At 51.8% G+C, this 18,320-nt stretch overlaps 1 protein-coding gene across 5 annotated transcripts in view; it reads right to left on the reverse strand.

The window, feature by feature from the left end:
* ACTN4 (actinin alpha 4) overlaps positions 1-18,320 on the reverse strand; it is a 73,030-nt gene that overhangs the window by 21,067 nt on the left and 33,643 nt on the right. For all 5 annotated transcript variants that reach the window (XM_049109785.1, XM_049109775.1, XM_049109780.1 and 2 more), the window contains exons 2-6: positions 6,285-6,399; positions 5,930-6,049; positions 2,579-2,665; positions 1,512-1,599; positions 777-855 (exon numbers count right to left, since the gene is read on the reverse strand). In XM_049109785.1, coding sequence (XP_048965742.1) covers positions 777-855; positions 1,512-1,599; positions 2,579-2,665; positions 5,930-6,049; positions 6,285-6,399 — 489 coding nt within the window. The remainder of the gene's footprint in view (positions 1-776; positions 856-1,511; positions 1,600-2,578; positions 2,666-5,929; positions 6,050-6,284; positions 6,400-18,320) is intronic.

Genomic DNA, 18,320 nt, shown 5'->3' on the forward strand with positions numbered 1-18,320 from the left:
GTCCAGCCTTCCTGAAGCATCCTTCACGCTGTCTCCCCACTATCCACAGAATTAAAGATCTTCCCTCACGTGCCTTAGTCAATATCCAGCTAGAGCTCAATCGGGTTACTCGGCAGAGCATGAACAGGCCAAGTGCAGGCTTATACCCCTACCCCCAGTGAGTATGTCCCCTCCTCCAGGGGCCCTTGCCTGACCATGCCAGCTCAGATGTGTCATCCTTCCTCCGCAGCACTTGTCTGGTCCTATTCCCTTCCTGCCCCCATTCAGCCTGAGCACATGTACAGGACCTTGTGGGGCTGGTCTGTTCTGGACACATTATCCTGCTTTCTCCACTGGCTGGGAGCTCCTACAGGGCAGGGCTTTGGTCTTACAGGATCACAAGCCTTGTACAGGCAAATCAGAACAGGACCCTACATGGGAAACACCTGCCAGCAGTGACGGTTTGAAATTCCTTACCACTCTTCTCCGTTAGGCAAAGAGAAAATGCTTCCAGAATCTAAAAGGTTAAGGGAGGGGGAGCTAGATGGCACGGCTGGCCAGGCCCTAAAATAACTGTGGGCAGCCGCAATGGCCATAAAGGGAGAAGGAGATAGTCCCCCAGGGGAGCAAGGGAGGTAAGAATCAGAGCCTGAGGTCTGGTGATAGCTGGCACAGGCTCTCCCAGCCCATCTGAGCACAGAATCCAGCTACAGATGCCAGCAATGGATGGGCTAGGGGAAGGCGTCCCAGGGTCAGGGTCAGACTCAATGTATCTCTGGGCCATGCAAGAAGCAAACCTTTCTCAGCTTGTCATATTCGATCAGCTCTGGTCTGTGCCGGTGGATCAGTGCATTGAAGGCAAGACCGTCCTTCCAGCTGGGGATGGAAAGGTAAAGGTTAAAAAGAGGCCCTCTCACCATCACACAAGCACTGATGGCCCAGGAAATTCATAGGAATGGTTAATTCCCATTTATTGAGGTAGAGTGTGTGTGCGTGTGTGTGTGTGTGTGTGCACGTGCGCCAGGCACTGCCCAGAGACAGAATGGTAGAGAAGCCGTGAGCGTGACTGCTGGTGCTGGATGGTCTGGGGTGAAATCTCAGTTCTCACTTACTGTCAGTGCAACCGTGGGCCAGTTTCATAATCTCCTGCTCTCTCAGTTTCCATGTCTGTAAAATGGGGTAGTAACAGCACCTACATGCCACTGGATTGTTGTGAGGATTAAGGAGTAAATACATGTAAACACTTACACCAGCCTCTGATGTGTGACCAGTACTTTATGAGCAAGTGCTTGCCACTGGGACAGCATAACCTGCTGAACACTGCGCTGCAAGATTCCCCTGAATGGACAGTCCACTGTGGAGGGAGATGGCCCACTGTGGGAGACCAGTGCCTGTGCTACGTGACTTCCTGCCTTGGTGGCCCTGACCCATGGGGCAGAACCAGGAAAACAGAGTAGGTGGCAGAATAGATCTCCATCCTAGGGAGCAGCGAGGGAAGGAAATGGGCTGGGATGCTCTGGCTGGGTGCTTACCTGATGTGGAAATTCTGCACGTTGACGTTCTTATATGGCGCCGTCTTCCTCTGGCACCACAGGAGCAGCCCTTCCTTGGCAGAGGTCTCTGAGGAACACACAAGGACAGTGAGCACTGGCTCAAATACTTTCGAAGGATACTTTCAGATCAAGGACAGGAGTCAGACGGAATACGAGCACAGCCAGTAGTAAGAACTCCTCCTGTTCCTAGCACTGGCAGGCCTCTGCTGGTCCTAACCACCAACCTGCACCCAGAACCCTGAGCAGTCACTTGCCCAGGAAGTGGCAGTGACAGGAGAGCACCAGAGCCTGAAACTGTGCCATGTTTCTGACCACAAAGCCTGTGCCTTTATCTGCCAGAACATGGTGCCAAACAAGCCTCTGATGCTGGCTTTGCCCACTCAGGGTCTCCCAGATGTGGCTGCTTCAGAGAAGTGGAGTGGGAGGGGGCCAGGTCGTTTGTTCCCCACGCATGGCTCTGTGCTCGACAGACTGGGAGTGCTGGGGACAGGGTACACTTCTGTCCTGGTCACCACTGTGGCCTGCTGCAGGAGCTCCCTCCACGCACTGGCTAGGAGAACTTTTCTCATGCTGTGGTACACACAAGTGCTCGGAGGGAAGTTAAGCAGCTCATTCCTGGCTGGCCTGGCCCTAGGTTCACAGAGGCAAAGGTCTGAGGGTGGGGGTGTCAAACAGAAACACGAAGGTGCTGATGTGAGGGGAGGACCAGGCCAGGCCTGACTCCATCACTAGTTTGCTCTGTGTCTCAGATTCCACCACTGTAAAATGGGACCAATCATGCCCCTTTGACGAGGACTGTGTGAGGGTCCACTGAGACGGAGACCTCAGGAGCCAAAGGGTTCTGCGTGGGTACCCCTCCCCTGCAGCCGGGGCCAGCATCTCACTAACCACTCTTGTACAGGGCAGGGGCCCTGTGAGGGACTCTGGGGAAACAGGGCAGGGCCTCAAGCAGGAAAACAAAACCCCAACACTGTCATCTAACTCGCCCCAACCTAGAAGCAGGGCAGGGCAAAAAGGCTGTACTCTGCCAATCCGTGGGCTCTCACCTTCCACAGAGATGTCTTGGATGGCGAACCTGAGGATGATGGTCCAGATCATTCCCAGGGTCATCTTTGCATTGCCGTCCACAATCTCTGCAAGCAGGGAAGGGGGCAGACGGTGAGAAGGTTGTTAAAGCCAGAGGGAACTCCTTCTGCCTCTATGTAGATCAGCTCTGATTAGCCTCTGCACATGTGCTGTGGGCCACACAAGCCTCTTCCTACCTGGCCAGCTTGTTCTCTCACCCAGCTCACGACTGCTCCTCCCTGAGGCTTATCCCAGGTGCCAGGCTGGCACCCCCAGCTGTCTGTCAGCCTCTCCCTCATGCTGTTACAGGCACATCTCTCCACTGGCAGGTGCGTGCTGGACTAGTACTACTGTCTGTTGAGAATCTCTCCACGTCCTTTCACCTTTGTCCAGGCCACTGTGGTCTCACCCAGAGCTCGACACGCTGCCTCCTAAGTGCCTTGTGTAACCCACCACCACGCAAGCAGTCAGGGAGATCACGTTAAAAGGTGCGGGGTGGCGGGGAGCGGGGGTGAGGGGGTGGGGAATGCCTGGGTGGCTCAGGTGGTTAAGCATCTGCCTTCAGCTCGGGTCATGATCCCAGAGTCCTGGGATTGAGGACTCCCTGTTCCGTGAGGAGTCTGCTTCTCCCTCTCCCTCTGCCCCTTCCCATTTGTGTTCTCTCACTCACTTTAGAGATAAAAATCTTTAAATATATATATGTATATGTACGTGTGTGTGTGTGTATATATACACACACACACACACAATAAATGAAAAAAAAAAAGCACATCGGATTTGTGTTGCTCACCTGCTTAATGCTCTACCACATCTAAAATGAAGCCTGTGCTCCTGAATCCCACTTACAAACCCTGCCCGGGGTGACCCAGCCCCTTGCTCCCCGGCATACTCGGGCTGTGTCCTTTCGGAAAGCCAGGTCTTTCCTGCTCGAAAGAGCGCACACTTCTTGCCCACCCACGAAGTGCACCCCTGGACTCTCTAATCAGATGGCCTTCCCACCCTCTGAGCCTCTGCCGTCACCTCCCCGAAACAGCTTCTCCAACCATCAATCAGAAGGTGCAAGCCCAGGGCCTCCCCCCAGCAGCCTGCCCTCCCCCTCACACACTGACCATCATTTATAAAACTGTGGGTTTGTGGGTTAACTTGTTCTCTGCCTGCCTTCGTGAGCACTACTGTCTGCTGTACCAGTACCCTACCCTTGTGGAAGATGATGCAGGACCGGGAGAGCGGGGACACAGGCCCAGCTGGGAAGGGACATGCTTTCTTAACAGAAAACCAACTATACTCTCAAACTTCCGGGAGTGAGAGAAAAGGGTCTGTATCACATGTTCTTCAGCTTCAGGGGCTTAGAGAGAAGTTACCTCTGTAACACTCAGGGGCACCATGTGTTTAGGGCTGGGTAGGAGAACTGCATGCAAGTGGCCTCATCCCTCAGTCTGCCAGCCGGACGGGCCATGGTGGTCCCCTGAATGCCTTCTGCCCACCCCATCCCCCTGACATCTCAGCACAGCAGGTGCAGGGAGACAGACCCTGTCCACTAACCCTGGAGAACAGAAACCTCTGGGATGGGCTCAATGTAGAGCCATCACCTATAGGATGAGGCCCAGCCTTCCCCAAGGGCACACTGGAGAAGGAAGGGAGGGGCTCGTGAGCCATAATAAAGATACTCTCCACAGCAAAGCCACCGGCTAATGGCAGAGGGCAGCTTTCCGCTGTAGAGTTTTGGGATTAGGAGACATGCGTAGCCTGTTGGCTGGAGCAGGGGAAGGACACAATGTCTGTGGGGCCCCTTCCCAGGGCTCAGAACCCCAGACCCGGAAACCAGGCAGTCTTCTCAGCCTAGGGCAAGGGCGGCAACCCAGTCAAGAAATCTACACTGTGTACTCCCCACAAGTGCTGGGCACTGCAGAGCAGGAGGACGGACACCAGCTGGAGAAGAGGCCACAGCTCCCTCATCGGGCAAGTCACGCAGGGAGAGACCGTGGGGGCGGGGGGGTTGGAGGAAGGGAACACCTCTTCTCTGGTGACACATGCACCAGCTGCGCCCCTATAAGGAAGCCATGTTTCTGCTCCAGCCTAGACTGCATGGAGGGGCAGGGGGCAGGGCAGGGGCTAGGCTCTCAAGTATTTTGGAGCCCTTGGGGCGCCTCCAGTGGGCTGCCTTCCAGCTTTGTCTCAGGGCCCAGCAGTCACAGGGACTGGGAGTGAACCAATTTGGGCAGGAACAGAGAACATTTTTCGACGGAGTTTTTCTTCAAATGAAAACTGATGAGTGCCACCAGGTCTCTCCTCTAACCCCTACTTGTATTTACAGGCTAGCAGTTGAGCAAAATAAATGCAGCTGTGAGAAGCAGAAGGCTGGAGCGGAGCCAGAAGGAAAGATCCATGTTAAGGACAGAAAATCTGAGGGCCCAACTGATTTTTTGGGTTTCGATTTTTTTTTTTTAAACAAACACCAACTACCTCGACATGGCATGTGACACTTGGCACCCCTCCCCAAGAGGTCCCAGGCAAGGGCAGAGCCTTGGAACTCAGCATACACACTCTGGCCTAGAGTCTTCGCCAAACTCTCAGAGCCCTGTCATTAATGGCAATTAGTTTTCTTTGTTTTTCTAAAAGCTGGGACAACATGGATGTCAGGGTGTAGGAAATCCTGCTCTAATGAGCTGAACTGTGAGTGCAAGCTGATGGTGAGCTTCTGGGCTCCATCAGGCCTCACCTCATCTCCAAAAGCGCCTGTGAGCTCAAGACAAGCTGGCTGCTGGAGGGGACAGCATGTTGTTGCTCTAGCGGGAGGGTCTAGAATGAAGGATCGCAGTCCTGGGTGTCCCCACGGGGCACAGTGTCCTGGGTAACTCTCAGGTCATGAAGCCAGGAAAGTCTACTTACTGACCTTTGGACTTGCACCTCCCCACCCTAGAGCCCTGACACTGGGCCTTAAGTGTCCCCCTCTTCTCTGTTCCCTCCTGCCCACAGATAGCAGGCAGGGCCAAAGGGCAAAGGTGTTCTAGGCACACAGAGATGCCAGGTCACATGTCTGTCAGTGTCTCCCCGGCTCAGCACAAGCAGGGTGATGAGGGTGTCCAGGGTTCAAGTCAAAGCCATTCCCCCCACCACCCCGCAGGAGATTATTCTGCAAGTGGAGGGGCAGAGGAGGTTGTGGGCTCAGTGATCACACTGAGGGTAGTCACTGTGGTCTCTGCTGGATATATATTGGTGCTTTGCACACCCCCAAGTGTTCTCTCTACCACCCACACGGCTTCTGTTCAGAACACAGAACTTGAGGCTCAGAGCCTACAGGTCAGGAACTGAGCTGCCTCATCCGAGCTCACCTTCTGCCCCGATGGAGACCAGCTTGACTCCTTTGCTGGCGATGAAGTCCAGGGCTTTGTTCACATTGTTGATTTTGTGCACTCTCATCTTGCCCCGCTCCGGCTTAGGTAACCGCTCTCCTGAGAGCCACACACCGAAAAAAAGGGAGGGAAAGGGAAGCTTTAGTGTCCCCACCACTCTCCAGAACCAGCCACCATGGCACTCTAGTCCACCCCACCACAGCAGTGCCTGGACACGCTGCAGCCCTTTGTGCGTCACCCTCCTCTCTAGCAAGCCCAGGACGGTAGGTCCTGGGATCTGCTACAGGGTACCTGTCCCAGGTGTGGGCTGAGCTGTGGTGGAAAGGAGCCTCACCTGAAATGACCTCCAGGAGAAGCATGAGCTTGAGCCCATCTCGAAAGTCCTCGTCGATGTTCTCTATCTGTGTGCCAGCCTTCCTCAGGTGGGAGTTGCACCAGGCTGTGAATGTCTGGGGAAACGTGACAGAGAGGCTTGGAGGATCAGCACAGCTGTTAGGGCTTCCTAGCAAAAGGGCTAGGCCACAGCCCTGACCCTGGGACAACGTGGGCACTACTATTTCTGATCTTTAAGCGACCCAGGGAAGTTGATCTGAGGAAACTGAGGCTTAGGGTAGTTGATAGACCCACCACATGATCAGCCAGGTAGTGAGTTGCAGAGCGCGGACTAGAGCCCAGTCATGCAAACGTGACTGAGCGCCCCCCCCCCCCCCCAACACTGAGTATGGAAATGAGATGCCTTGTCCCTATTCTCATGGACCTTACATTCTCTTGGATAGACACACTGAGCCCTTCTTCCCTGAGAGCAAGTGGATGAGACCACAGGGCCCCTCTGGCACTGGCTTCCTTGCCCCTCAGGGGTTTGGGGCAAGCACAGAGATGACATGGGGCAGGAAAGCAGTTGGAAAATAAAAGCTGTCTATAAATTCAAGGTTTCCTCAATCGGTCTCTCTTGGAGCTTTGGCTGGCTTGGCAGCAAACACCTACCCTAAAAGGCCAGGAGCCCAGATCCTTGGAGCCCTCTGCAAGCCTAGTTTGTTTCCTAGCAGGCCAGACATCCTCTGTTCCCTGGAGAACATTCCATATCCCACTCTTCCAAATCTTAAGGGGGCTGGAAGGCAAGTGGGAGGCAGGGACCCACCTCCCACCTGGGTTAGGCAGTTGTCTCTGAGGAAGTTTCCGTAAAACACAGAGAATGCAGATGCTGAGAGATGAAAACATGCTTTTGGGTAGAAAGGGCCACAAACAAGAAGCCCAAGTCCCAAACCCAAACACAGAATATTGAGCATAGGGCCTCCATCACTCAGCCCGCCACTGGCTGGGCATGTCACCAGACATCAGCTCCAGGAAGCACGTCACATCAGTTAAAGATGGACGTGTCCAGACACCTTCTGGGGAAACCGGCCCACTTAGCGTCCCACATCAGGGTCTGGGAAAAATGCCACACTTCTGTTTCTCATGGAGCCCCTGTGCCCCGCCCTGCCCCCTCAATCTACAGGGGCCAGCATGGATGTGGGCAGAGGGCCAGGAGCACACAAGAGCACACTCCATGCCCAGGCACAGGCAGAGGCCAGGTGGGGGGCAAGGGGCTTCCAAGGAGCCTCTGGCGGGGCACCATGTGTTTTCATAGCTGTCACCACTCCTGCTCATTCAGAGACTCAACACAAGGCCCCTCCCAGACAAAGAAGCCGCCTAATTAACATGCTGTGCCACAGCAAGGATGGGCACAGGGTTGCCTTCCAGACCCAAATCTGAAGGGTAGACTGTGGGTGGGCCAGGGGTCCCCACCCCACCTATCGTCACTCTGCATGGGGGACACAGACGTGTGGGGCTGTCCCCTCAGTTAAGGGTGCCTGGGCCCTGCTTCCACCTTTCCTAAGTTGGCACCTACTGATCCCTCAAAATCAGCTTCAAGTGCAGCTCCCTGGGGACACCCACACGGACTTGCCTGCCTCAACCCGATTCTGACACAGATGTTCTGAACCTCCTCTGGGCAGCTCTCATCACGGCACCTTTCCCTCTGGGCTCTTACAGTTAAGTGTCATCCTCTGCCTCCCCATATGTATGAGCTCTGGACACCAAGCAGGTGCTCACTGAGGAACACAGGAATGCGCCTTCCTACCTCATTTCCCAGCTTCCCCTTCCACAACTCTCGATTCAGACAAACCAGGGCTAGACTGCTGCTTATGCCACCCATGTGGACACATCTGCCTCCTCATCTGCAACACAGCGGTGAGGACAGAACTCAAGTCATAGTCTGTGTGACAATTCGCGATGGTGATGTCTGTAGAGCACATGGCAGGTGCTCAGTCAATAGCAGGTCCCTGGTCATCGTCGCTGGGCCTTTACAGACCTCCTCCTCTCCCGAAATTCTGCCACCTCTTCCAGAGTGCCTTCTCAGTCCCCTGCCTGCGCTGGCCACCACGAAACCCCTGCAGCTCTCAGCAGCATTCTCCAGTTATTCTGTCTTACTGGATGTTGCCTGCATGTGTGCACGCTCTGAGGGGGCAGGAGTCAGGTCTCACATCTCACGTGCCATTACGCCTAAGGCACAGCCGACCGCAGTGGTGGGCAGTGAGCAGGTAGGCAATTCAACCATCCTACAAAGCCACGGGCAGCAGCGGGCCGGGAATGCCAGGCCTCTGCTTATGCATGTATCTGAGAGAGTACATGCTGGTGAGTAGCAAAGTGACCAATCCCATCCTCCCCTAGGGCTCTGGTGCTGTTGGGGCCAAGATCTAGGCCCCTGATCTGCAGGCAGGGACTGCAGATCGGTCTAACGGCAGCCCTCATCAGCTTGGCCTGCCTGGGTTATGCCCACATGCTCTCAAAGGGCAGAGGTCTGGGTTTGAATGCCAGCTCCTTGACCTCCTTATACCTGTTTCCTTCTCTGTAGGATGGTCTTATCAGAACCTACCTCCTGTAACTGCTGTAAGGATTAAGAGATGGACATGCTTTAAAGCATCCGACACAGTGCCTGGCATCAAGTAAATGCTAGATGAATTATCTGCGTGCACAGTGGCTGCTTCCCTCTGCAGAGGCCCTTACCCTCCCAGAGGCCCTCCCAACCATGGTGGGAGTGGAAAGGAAATTGCAGGAGACCCTCTTTCTGTGGAGGCTGTGAACAAATCTTACCTTGTCGGGTTCAGGCTATCCATCCTCACAAGGTCACTGCACTATCTGCCCTCCAAATACATACACCATCCTTTGCTCATATTCTCTGGAGACCACACAAGAGCTCTGGGGCTTGGGACTCACACAGATCCGGATTCAAATCTTGCCTCTGCCAGTGAGGCAACCTGCCAGCAGGATAACCCTGGGCAAGCAATGAGACTCAGATTCTTCACTGATGAAATAGGGACAGTAACCTCTCCTCTTAAATGAAGATTAAACAAAGTAATTCAAGTAAGTCACTTAGGACTGTGCCTGGCACAGATTAAGTAAGCACTCAGTATTATACATATGTCAAGGAAAAGAGGTATTACAGATAAATGGTATCTCTGCACTGGGCACTGCTGTCTCCCTAGCTGGAAGCAGGCACAGTCCTAAGCAGAACACAGAATATTCACTTGCCTGGCCTAGGGGTGAGAAGGAAGGATTCCCTCCTGGATCTGCCACAGATAGAATGAAAACCCCACTGACAGGCCTCCCACCCTTCCACTCCATGCCCTGCTCAGCTCTGTTTTCTCCTTCTGGAAGATGAGGGGCAGGTACTGACACCAGAGGCTCGTGGACAAGGAGAATAGGACCTCATGAGGCCATTCTCAGGGAACAAGTCAACCAGAGACTGCCACTTCTTCACACAGTGACTGGTGAGTAGGAGCTGGAATCTGAACACGATATTAAAGATTCAGTTTTTTCTAGCTGGGTATGAGAATAACTCTCTACTTATACACTTCCCCTCCCTACCCAGTTTAGACTAAGATGTGTGAGGTGGAGAGTGTGGAGGGGTGGTTTCAAAAGAAAGAGGCCGTGTGTGCCCACCACACCACCTTCTGCTATGCAAAATTCTCAGAGCATGCAATACAGAGCCCAAGCACCAACAGGCCCCACCGTTCCACAATGCCCCAGGTCCATGGGGTTGGAACACATCCATTCCCTTGACAAGCATTTGCTGGGTGTCAACCCCAGGCCAGGTCCTAGGTTGACTACCCAGGCGTGAACAACACTGCACACAGCTTGTACACTCATGGACTGCCCAGTCTGAACAGGGAGAGGGTCTCATCAATCAACTACTCAACTACAGAGATAACACCCGCAGGGGAAATGGTAAGAGTTACAACTGGCATAGACACTTCCAACAGAGCTCACTGTGTGCTGGACACCGTGTCACGTATTAGCTTCTCTCATCTTCACAAGTATCTTGTGGGGTAGTTGCCACCACTGCCCCATTTTACAGAAGAAACCAAGGGTCTGAGAGGTGTTGACATCCCACCCACCCCACCCCACCCCCTAGGAATCATGCATCTGGAAAGTTACAGAGCTGGACTTAAATCCCAGAGGCCCCACTCTGAGGTGGCAGGTATGTGCCCTCCTCCCTGCTGCCCTCAGAAAGGGAGCTGAAGACTGTTCAGCATGCTAGCTCCTGATCCAGTGGTTAGGGGCGGACACGGGGAAGTTTCCCTAACAAGGTGATCCCCAGACTCTGATACAACCAAGAAAGAGTTAAGACAAAAATACAGGAGACTTTCCAGATAACAGGAACAGCCTGTGCAAAGGCCCTCCAGCAGGTTGGAGCAGGAAGAAGGGAGCAAGCTGTGCCAGGAGGCTGGCAAGGCCTACCTCCCTGGGCCTTGGGAAGGTCACCCCAGCTGCTGTGTAAGGGGAGAGCTGAAGGGGACGAGGGTCGAAGCTGGACCACCAGGAAGAAGAGAGAATGAAGAGCCTTTGAGAGAACCTTGCGGAAGGAAGGTAGAAGAGCCAGGTTCGAGATATGGACTGCCGTGCCTGAGAAAGGCAAGCTCAAGGTTTCCATTTCACTTCGGGGGGTGAGGCGAGAGGTGTCCAGAGCTACTGGCAGGCACTCTGTGGGAGGAGGAAAAGGCACAAGGCATCTCGCTCTGTTGGGCTTTACTGTTAAGGTCATTTTCAGGGTAAGCACTGACTCTGAGCAATGGCCATGTCCCTGGGCGCTCAGTGCATTCACCTGGCCAATAAATCCCAAATCCTGACTTGGAACCCCTATTAGATACTGGGCATGGGAAGAAGCAAAACAGAATTTACATGTGGGGGGGAGGGGCATGCCAAAGGTAATTATGCAAGAACTGCTAATTACTAGTTCTTACTCTTTATACATAGTAACTCTTTAAAACCACCAACCTCGTCATTATGTAAATTATCATCTCCACTTTATAAATAAAGAAACTGAGGCAGGGAGAGGTGAAGTGACTTGCCCAAGGTCACAGAGCCTGTCAACACAAACACAGGGCAGCCGAGCATCCACAATGTCCGAGTGGGATGCCAGGTCCTGGCAGAGCCAGCAGGATGGGGTCAAGAAGGGTCCCAGCCTCAGCCCAGCCCCCGAGCTGGGGGGGAGCTCACAGAGTGAAGCAGGCAGAGCTGTGCCTCCCGAAGCTCGCCTGCTTCTTAAAGGGTGGCCAGGACCCAGTGCAAGGCAGGCAAAACAACACCAGTGGTGGCTCTGCAGCTTCCCGCCTGTCCTTGCCATTCTGAGAAGGGAGTCTGCACCCAGCCCTTGACCTATCTAGGGAGGAAGGAAGGATGTGGACTTGTCTTTGAGAATACATGTGAAGAAAACCACAGAGAAGAGGCTTTAGAACCTGCCTCTGCACACTGGCAGCCTGTTCAAGATTCTTCTCTGGTTGTTAAAATAGCACAGGGTGTGAGTGGGGGAGAGGAAGGGGTAGAAGGAGAAAGATGGGCTTGTTGGTTCTGCTGGGATCCAGTCACCACTCCCAGTGCTGTGGTGCACCAGGGAAGGCAGGCTTCAGAGGGGCCCCTGGGCTGTTTCTGCTTTGTCACTCTGTGTGTGGGGGGAGGGAGAGGAGGTCTAGCATGCTGGTCATAAAGTCCTTCCTGTGTCACAGGGACCCCTCCCAGTGGCCAGGATGTCGGGGCGGCAGGGGGAATGAATGATGGATATTGTTTGGGAGGTGACCTAAGCAGCCAGGAATGTGGCGGGGTGGGGGCGGGGAGCCTTTAATGAGCCATTCATCGATGACTCCCTCCCCCAACCCAAAGAGTTAAACTCTACTTGGGGGCAGTCACTAAATAAGAAACAAACATTTGAAGACCCAGGGCAACCAAGTGGTATTCCAGCGGGCAGAGTGATGGTGAGTGCAAGAAAGGGTTCTGGCGGGATGCGGCTGACCCAGCTGGAAAAACTTTGCTTCCCTCTTTCTCTCAACGACTTCCTGTTACAAAACAAGGTCCCTGTTACAAAACATGGTGGTAATACTGAAGGGGGTGGTATGGAGGGAAGTATCTGTTGGAAACTGGAATTCCACTAAACCCAGAATAAAGGGAGTCTCCTGCAAAGTCAGTCTGGGCCTACAAACAGGCTCGGCCAAGCGCCTTGGCTGGGGCAAGCACGCTGGCTTTGATGATCAGCCCTGGCAAGGAGGGCTCCTGGACCAGGGTCGGAGGCTGCAGTATTCCTACTCACGCAGCAGATCCTCACATGTGGATTCCATTGACACCACGTTTCACAGAATTTTAGGAAAAACTCTCTGCTGCTTCATGCGGCATCCCCCGCCTTCTGCTGTGTGTGCTGCCCACCCCCTTAGCAGCATATCGCAGGCCAACAGCCTGACCTATAAGGACCAGCTGCATCTTTTCCCCAGGCCCAGGACTGACTGGAAGTGGCCATAGCAAACTCCCCCAGGGTACACGGAGGCAAGACAGGGCTCCCTACGGTGCTGGGAGTTTTCAAACCTCGGCTCTGCAATACCGTGTTGGGTTTGCCGCTCCGCTGGGGCATCAGCTGCCTTGAGGGGGAGGGCGCCGTCCCACCTCCTGAACTCCCACCTTGCCTGGTGTGGCCTCTGATGCTGCCCATGGTTCCTGCTTCCACGGGTCCTCAGGAAGGGTGTCTGGGGCTTGGACACAAGGGAGGGACAGCTATTTATCCCAAGGATAGGCATCCACCCTTCTTATCACCTATCTGCCTGGCTACTGCCAGGCTTCTGACGAGGCCTGGCCCCAGTGGGGCATCTTTTCATTTCCTGAAAGCAGAAACTGCTCTCCTGGCCTCTGGGCTTCATCCACCAACTATAAAGGCCCTTTCAGGGCCCGATGCCTCAGCCTACTGGAATCTGGGTTGCCAGCAGCCCAGCAAAAAGGCAATCACCCTGGCAACAGCTGTATGGATTGTCCAGGGAATCTGTGAGCCTCTGAACAGTTCTGAGACTGTACACATAAGTACTGTTTTGAAGACCCACTGCCTTTAACCACAGCCGAAGGGGACAGAAACCAGGGAGCAGGCTGAGAAAAGAAGATGAACCACTCATGATAACAGGGCTACCATGTAGACAGATGCAGGCCAGCCAGAGGGGGGAAATTAAGGCTGGTGGTTTTGTAGCATGGGGGACACAATGAGCTGCCCACCCAGAACCCAATTCCACAGCTAGCCAAGGGCAAAGCGGGCATGCTGCATGTGCCTGCCCCATGATGACATAACCTAATTTGAAAGCAATTACAGAGAAATATGGAATGCTTCTTAGGTCCTGGCCTGACGTTGCCTTATTCGGAGTTTTCTCAGCCTACATGAAAAAGCTCTGACTTCCCAGTTGAAGGAGAGGTATAAATACCACAGAGCGGAGTAGTGAGCATTCCAGAGGTCCTGCGTGTCTCTCCAGAAACCATCTCTCCCCCACGCCCCCTCCCCAGTAGCCAACGTTCCGCCCCAGCCAATCACCCTGTGAAGCTCTCGGAAACACATGTGCTGCTGCTACTGCAACAGGCTGATTCTGGAGTGCAGTCCCTACCTCATGAGAAGCACTGGTCTAAAACTTTCCTGCAGCTCCTCACAGGGCTGGCTATTGCTCATCAGTCAGGACTTTCCTCAGATAACATCATCTCAAAAAGCCTTCTCCGATCTTGATATCTGCACCCTACAATCACTTAACTCTGTTACGTCGTATTTGCTGTACTTGTTACTTTCAGAAATTATGTCCTCTGTCCGTAACCAGTGTCCCTCCCAAGTGTACCATAATCTCCGTGAGAGCCGAGTCCTGTTGGCTGCAGGGCCCCACCGCATTGCACAGCTGGTGCTCAGTAAACCTTAGAACCAACAGAATGGTTTGGGGGCTTCTCATGTCCAGTCACGGATGACTTCGTGGTTTCTAATCCCATTTTATACTGGTGAGAGTCCCAACTTAGGGATAAAACTGCTTGCTTTCAACAGTTCACAAAAATAAATCCTGGAACTGTACATATTCCAAAAATGAGTCAGGGAAGACATGCTCTTGGCCTGCCACTCCAATGGAAGGGGAACGGGAGTCTTCAGGTGCCTTGTTTGCCCAGGCATTGGGGCCACTGGACTTGCTGAGACCTAGGTTCAAGGGCTGGGCCGGGACACTGTAGCAATGAGCGGACTAGGAGGCAGGCCAAGGAGAGGACAAAGTGGCACGGTGCTCCAGAGCAAGAGCCCTCAAAGCTCAAACATGGGTTCAAACCTTCACTTCGCCACTTGTGTGTGGCCATAGAAAACAAAGTCTCCTCTCTCAGCTCCCACTCCCTCCTTTGTTTTTTTTTTTGTTTTGTTTTGTTTTCCACTCCCTCCTTTGTAAAATGAGGATAACAGACAATGATGTGAACGTTTAACAACAGGGCTATACACACATAGTGTGCAGTAAGTGATCAGTTGATGCTCTATTCATCACTGCATCCTTTCTATTCCAAAAGGTGCTACCCACGGCATCAGTGCTGCAGCTGGTGAAGCCAGCTCCCCCAACCCCCGCCCCTAGGATTCACCACGTTGCTGGTTGTACACTAGTGGCTGACACCACATACTTTTCCCCAAACCTCCCTTCCTTTAGCCTGGCTATCTGACTACCAAATGAGTAAAGGTATTCCTTTACTATATGATCAGACCTAGTTCTTCATGCTTCCAGAGACCCTTTAAGCCCAGAGGTTTTTGCCTCTGGCTGTATATTAGAATTACTCTTAAGCTCTTCTGGTGTTTTTTTCTCTCAATTTTTACGATAACAAATACTGTTTGAAGCCACTAAGCTTTGAGGGAATTTGTTAGCCAACAGCAGAGGACTAATGCAACACAGAGGCAAAGTTGCTGGATCCTAGGTGTGCACGTACTTCTTTTTAACGAGGTGCATAGTTTGGAGAACCATTTTTTTTTAAATTGAGTTAGAATTCACATACCATACAACTCACCCTTTTAAAGTATAAAAAATCAGAGTAAAAAAAAATCGGTGAGTTTTAGGTTTTAGGTTATTTATGAGGCTATACAGTTATCACTATCTAATCTCAGAATATTTTCACCAAACTGTGAGCACTCTGTCCCCCCAACGCCCAGCTCCTGGCAACTGCTAGTCTACCTTCTGTCTCCGTGCATTTGCCTTTTATGGACATTTCATATAAATGGAATAACGTGGTATGTGGCCTTTGTGTCTGGCTTCTTTCATTCAGAGTGTTCTAAAGGTTCATCCACGTTATACTGGGTGTCCATGCTCTGTTACTTTTTGTCCAAGTACTATTCTATTGTATGGATGTGTAAGATTTTATTTACCCATTCAGTCATAAGTTGATGGACGTTTGGGTCATTTCTACCTATGCTACTGTGAATAAGGCTGCTACAAACATTCATGTGTAAGTTTGAGTGGATGTGCATTTCCAGCGCCCCTGGGTATACACCTAGGAGTATAACTGCCGGGACATACAGCAACTCTATGTTCAATCATTTAACGAACGACCAGACTGTTTTCCAAAGAGGCTTTACCATTTTACATTCCCATCAGCAATGTATGAGGGTTCTGATTTCTCCACATCCTTGCCAACACTTATTATTGAACGCTTCGATTACAGTCATCCTGGTGGTTGTGAGGTGTCATCTCATTTTGGTTTTGTTTGTTTTTAAAGATTTTATTTATTCATGAGAGAGAGAGAGAGAGAGAGATTGGCAGAGACACAGGCAGAGGGAGAAGCAGGTTTGATGCAGGGAGCCCGATGTGGGACTCGATCCCGGGTCTCCAGGATCATGCCCTGGGCCGAAGGCAGACGCTAAACGGCTGAGCCACCCAGGGATCCCCTCACTGTGGTTTTAATTTGCATTTCCCTAATGACTAATGATGTTGAGCATCTTTTCATGTACTTATGGACTATTTGTATTAACCTCTTTGGAAAAGGTTTCTAATCCTTCGCCCATTTTTTCTTCTTTTTTTAGATTTTATTTATTTATTCATGAGAGACACAGAGAAAGAGAGGAAGAGGCAGAGACACAGGCAGAAGGAGAAGCAGGCTCCATGCAGGGCGCCCGATGTGGGACTCGATCCCAGGACTCCAGGATCCTGGGTTGAAGGCAGGTGCTAAACCGCTGAGCCACCCAGGGATCCCCCCTTCACCCATTTTTTAATTGGCTATTTGTCTTTTCATTGTTGTATGTAGGCATTTTTTAAATTTTTTATTTATTTATGATAGTCACACAGAGAGAGAGAGGCAGAGACACAGGCAGAGGGAGAAGCAGGCTCCATGCACCGGGAGCCCGACGTGGGATTCGATCCCGGGTCTCCAGGATCACGCCCTGGGCCAAAGGCAGGCGCCAAACCGCTGCGCCACCCAGGGATCCCATGTAGGCATTCTTTATATATTCTGGACACTACACCCTTATCAGATACATGATTTGCAAGTATTCTCTCCCATTCTGAGGGCTTTTTACTTTCACTTTCTGAGTGTCCTTTGAAGCAAAAAAAAAAAAAGTTTTTAATTTTCACTCAGTCTAAGATAACTATTTTTCTTTGTTATGTGTGTTTTTGGTGTCCTAATAAACCACTGCCAATCCAAGGTCATGAAGACTTATGTCTCCATTTTCTTCTAAGTTTTATAGTTTTAGTTCTTACATTCAGGTGTTTGATCCAGCTGGAATTATTCTGTATATGGTGTGAGGTAGGGGTCCAACTCCATTATCTGCATGTGCATATGCAATTGTCTCAGCACTATTTATTGAAAAGATGACTCTTTTGGGGTGCCTGGTGGCTCAGTCGGTTAAGGGTCTGCCTTCGGCTCAAGTGGTCTTGGGATCAAGCTCCAGATACTTCTCCCTGCTAAGCGGGGAGTCTGCTTCTCCCTCTCTGTCCCTCCTCTGCTTGTGTGTGTGCTCTCTAATAAATAATAAAATCTTAAAAAAAAAAAAAAAAAAAAAACTGAAAGAAAACTCTCCCTGTTTAGTATGTCTTTCACCCTTAATGGAGATCAACTGACAATAAATACATGGGACCTAGGAGTTTCATAAAAATGTCTACTTCACCCCAGGTCAAATGAATCAGATTCCCTGGAGATGGGTCTTGAATAATGAAATTCAAGAAGCTTACCAAGTTGAGTCTAACATGTTGCCAGGGTTAAGAACCACCACTTTAATTTAACTCCCTCATTCTGTAAGTGAGGAATCCAAGGCCCAGTGAGAACTAAGGAGCCCCTGGATTTGTCGAACTGAACTGGACCATGGAGCTAAAAGAAACCCCCCAGAAAAGCAGGGGGAGGCAACCCAGGGTAGGGGAGGGGGTCCTCCAGTCTAAACTTGTTTCTGTTCTTAAATGGACCTTTTCCGGAGCTATCCCACACACGGAAAACCAACCAACCAACCAACCAGCCAACCCAAAGCTACTCAGATTACACTCAAAAGAAATGAGTCCTCCCCAAGGGGGAAGACGCTGCCCTCTCCACAGAGCACACAGGGAGATAAGGGTCTCAACTAAAGGTAGTTGGGGCCCATAGGGTTGAGGTAGAGGCAGCACTCAGCTCTCAAAAGAAAGCTTTTCAGCAGGAAGAAGAGATGGGTGAGGCCTACCTGAAATAGCTACCTTTAAAAGAGAAAACTTCCACTCCCAAAAGGCAGTTTTTAAATTAGGGCAGCAGCAGAGACTGGGGACATGCCCTCCGCCTCCTCTCGCCCAACCTGGCATTTTGCTGTGAAACCATCAGGCACAGGGGCGCTTCACCTGAAGAACAGGGAGTCTGAACTACAAAAACCCCATTTACTTTCAATGGCTTACAGCTGAGCTCAGGTTTCGGGGTAGGAAGAGAGATTAAAGATCGTCTGGTTTAAACTTTGATCCTTCAGAAAGATAGCCAAGTGAGCCAATTCTGGCCCTGAGACTGTGCAGCTTGGAATCCTAACAGGTGCCTAAGAAACAAGTCTTTAGATTTATCATTTCAGCGTGGACAATCCACCCATGGACTT

This window comes from Canis lupus, chromosome 1, assembly GCF_003254725.2.
Source record: "Canis lupus dingo isolate Sandy chromosome 1, ASM325472v2, whole genome shotgun sequence".
NCBI classification, from domain to species: domain Eukaryota; kingdom Metazoa; phylum Chordata; class Mammalia; order Carnivora; family Canidae; genus Canis; species Canis lupus.